The sequence below is a fragment of the Cicer arietinum genome, chromosome 5, assembly GCF_000331145.2.
Source record: "Cicer arietinum cultivar CDC Frontier isolate Library 1 chromosome 5, Cicar.CDCFrontier_v2.0, whole genome shotgun sequence".
NCBI classification, from domain to species: Eukaryota; Viridiplantae; Streptophyta; class Magnoliopsida; order Fabales; family Fabaceae; genus Cicer; species Cicer arietinum.
This window is the reverse complement of record NC_021164.2, coordinates 294,850-298,505: the sequence shown is the minus strand read 5'-3', so window position 1 is coordinate 298,505 and position 3,656 is coordinate 294,850. Positions and strand designations below refer to the sequence as shown.

Sequence of the window (3,656 nt, the reverse complement as noted above, 5' to 3'; positions counted from 1 at the left end):
TTAAAAATGAGAAGTGGTGGAGTGAGAAAATGAAGAAAACAGTGTGTGATAGAGGAGTTGGATACTGATTGACGAGGGTGGAAGTTTGTTTCAGGAGCAAATGCAGAGACTCTGTTGTGATCTCATTGCAAGTTGAAGTGAATTTATGTTTTAAGGGTATGTTAGCTTATGTGTTTAATTTTCAAAAGAGGGCAGTGCATTAATTTGAGATGACTTTTCCAGTCTTAGTATGATAGCAGATCATAGATGAAGGCATTATTAACTTGAAAATTTGAAACAACAGCAACAAATTTAATCAATGTTCATTTAGGCTATGATAACTGGAAAATCAACTTAAATTTCCACTAATCAGTTCTATCAATTGGAAAAGGGCTCAAAAGTCTTGTCTTCAAACAATAATCTAGACTAACAGCAGCAGAAACAAAAATGAGAAGATTCTCTGACACATAAATAGTTCCATCCCGTGCATATGATAATAAGCTTTCAAAGTTCAGTTCAAGAAGCCGTCCACCACTTAGCATTGCAAGACCTGCATCACAATTTTGTTACAACAAAGCATTCAACCCCCAACGGAAAATGAAAAAAAAAAAAAAATGCATTATTATCTAAATTAACTTGTTTGCAAAAATTCAGCTTATTTAACATTCAACATTAGAGCATGGTGAGTTTATTGATTACCTTTAACAACACCGAAAGCTGCAGCAACCCCAGTCTTAAGCTGAAAATCATCCAAGTCTCTCCTTATAGTGTATCTAAAAGTCACTCCAAACAATGCACAACATATGAAATTGATTGTCAAAGAAAGAAGCAGTTGAGTTATGTTGGTGACCTGAGTGAAGCATATGGGGAGCCCTGACAAGGTGCCAACAAGAGCAGAGACAGATGCTGCTTTTACTGACTCCCATCTCTCTTCATCCCGATTAATTTCTTCAGCACCTCCCACATTTACTGACAGGGAGCGTTCTGCTTCTTCAATCAAGGCTTTTGCCTCTGAAATTTCTCTTTGAGATTCTGCAATCTTACAACAATATTAAGAAAGGAATTCAATGTGAGTTTAACTTTAAACGAATGAATCACTAACCCTAACCCTAACCCTTAGAATTAACTTGAGTTAAAATAAGGTATGAGACTAGTTATTGTATATACCTGAAAAGCTTTTTGTTCAAGCTGGTGAGTATAATCCTTATACTGTTTTAAAGCAAGTTCTTGTTTTTGAATGAAAGCAAGTTCTCTCTTAGCTATCTCAACTCTCTGAGACGCTTTGTCTAACCTATCCAACAAAACCTTGTTCTCCTCTCTGCTCAACAGCTCTTCGACTTGCTCGCCCACAATCCCAGAAATCGCGTCCTTCAAATCATCTGAGTTACTGCCACTGCGGCATTTCAACAATGGAATTCTTTTCGGCGTTTTCATTAACAAAGGAGAACAAGGAACCCTACTAATGGAACTACAAATCATAATGCTCATTGCTCAAATCCAATTCTTCTTTATCTATGTCAATTGCAATTCCTCTTATCCTTATGCATTCGTACGTAAGACAGGCCAATCAAATCACCAATCCACAAGGCTTCAATTTATTTTATTATTTCCAACCAAAATTAAAATACTACTTATAACTAAAAATAACTAAATGAGTTTAATGATCATAAGTTGTTCATCTTTAAAATAAATTTTAAAATTAAGTATAAAGATTAATGAGAAATTTGGTAGATAAAATCAAAGTAGACACATGAGTTTGTTGAGAAAGTTTGGTAGATTAAAAAATAAGTGTACATAAATAACAAAATGAAGAATTAAGGTGAGAGCACGTATGTCCATGAAATATAATATATATATATATATATATATATATATATATATATATATATATTAAATATTTTTTTGTCTTTTTATTTATTTTCAAAGTTTAATTTGGTCTTGTAACTTTGAAAAATAGTTAAATCAGTCCTTTAACTTATATAAATTAAGGCATATAGCTTGTATATATCTTTTGAAAGTTTCTCCATCTCATTTCTTTTTTTCAAAATCAATTTAGTGTTCGTTAAAACTGAATAATTCTCAAAATTTCTTGTTGTTTATTTGAAGTAGCTGAACAAAATTCAGTTAGTCTTTTTGCTCAACTTTATGAATTTAGAGATATGTTTCAATGAATGAGTTCTATACGGTTCTTGAAAGCTTTCTTCACTTCACTTCTTCTTCCCCAACTTAATTTAGGGTTCATTAAAAGTCAAATTTTTGCAAAACTTCTTATTGCTTATGTGAAATAGGTGAACATAATGAACAAACTCAGTTGGTCTTCTTGCTCAGAACATTGTGAATTTAGAGATTTGTTTCAATGAATAAGTTGTATATAGTCCTTGAAAGCTTTCATCACTTCACTTCTTCTTTTCCAAAATAATTTAGAGTTAATTAAAAATCAATTTTTCCCAAAACATCTTATTACTTATGTGAAATTGGTGAACAAAATCAATTAATCTTCATCCTCACAACCTTGTGAATCTGAAACTTTGTTTAAAAAAATGAGTTTTTGGTTCATGAGTTGGAAGAAATTTAGTTGTTTTTAATTGTATTGATGTATTACATGTTGGCGTATTTTGTCATTTGATATGTAATGGTGTTTAGGTTAGGGATGTTAGAAAAAAAATCAGTACCAAACTCTGAACCTAACTATTTTTTTAACTAAACGAATTCATAAAAATTGAAAACCAAACTATTTTTACAAAAACAATTTGTTAATCATCCTGTTCTTTTAAAAACTAGTATAGAACCATTCCCAACAAAGATCAAATCTTATTCATTTTGTCCAAGATCTATCTCTTCTCCCCCTTTATCTCATTTTCTCTATTGTTTCAAGTAGGGATTTCACGTTTGATATTCTTGAGATTTTATTTTCATGTAAATTTATTTTCTACAAAAAATTTACTAGAAGTTTCTTACGTAAATTCCAATATTATTTAATAATTTAAGTTCACAAAATTACTTTTACCCGAATTTTTTGCTGCATATTTTTTACATTAAATGTTAGCGTTGATATAAAAGTTATAAATATAGATAGAATCTCATCCTCATATCTTGATGTAAAAGTTATAAATATAGAAAGAATCTCATCCTCATATCTTAACATCCTAGTTATCCTTATACTACTATTATTTTTCAAAAGTGCTAGCTTTGATGCCTTTCTCTACTGTATTCCATACTACATATAATAGTATCAGTGGTTATTAATAATTACAATTCATAATGACAATAAAGGCTAAGATCAAATCCTAATTAACACCATCCCCCATTCCCCCTCAAACTAATGTAGTGTCACGACCCAAAAAATTTAGTGTCGTGACCGGCGCACAAGCTATACTCCTAGCCTGACAAGCCTATCAATTAACTTAACAATTAAACAACTAAATCGCTTTTTAACCGTTTAAATTATATATATATATATATATATGCTTTTTCTCGAAATTTCGACAGAGTATCCTCTGTAACTTCAACTTTCCCAAATTTTGTAAAATCCCTGTTCAACTTAAAATCCAGTCATAATTCAAATAACATAATCAAATTGCTTAATACACTTCTCAAAAAAACTAAATAGACTTTCTAGACTCCAAAATAGCTGCAATTACATAGACTCAACAAATGTTACAAAAATGGTCCTCGAT

At 30.8% G+C, this 3,656-nt stretch overlaps 1 protein-coding gene across 1 annotated transcript; it reads right to left on the bottom strand.

Annotated features, from left to right (window-relative positions):
- Positions 1–243: 243 nt before the first annotated feature.
- Positions 244–1,728, bottom strand: LOC101494800 (uncharacterized). Its single transcript, XM_027334950.2, has 3 exons — positions 1,147–1,728; positions 679–1,018; positions 244–529 (listed from the first exon to the last, which is right to left on the bottom strand). The coding sequence occupies exons 1-3, from the start codon at positions 1,465–1,467 to the stop codon at positions 345–347; spliced, it is 846 nt and encodes a 281-aa protein (XP_027190751.1). The 5' UTR covers positions 1,468–1,728; the 3' UTR covers positions 244–344.
- Positions 1,729–3,656: the final 1,928 nt, after the last annotated feature.

What these genes read in the sequence shown, in the direction of transcription:
- LOC101494800 (XM_027334950.2), bottom strand. Translation starts at nt 1,467, where the DNA reads ATGAGCATTATGATTTGTAGTTCCATTAGTAGGGTTCCTTGTTCTCCT. An exon ending in TTGAACAAAAAGCTTTTCAG is followed by an intron (nt 1,019 to 1,146) that starts GTATATACAATA and finishes TATTGTTGTAAG; the next exon opens with ATTGCAGAATCTCAAAGAGA. An exon ending in AGCTTTCGGTGTTGTTAAAG is followed by an intron (nt 530 to 678) that starts GTAATCAATAAA and finishes ATTGTGATGCAG; the next exon opens with GTCTTGCAATGCTAAGTGGT.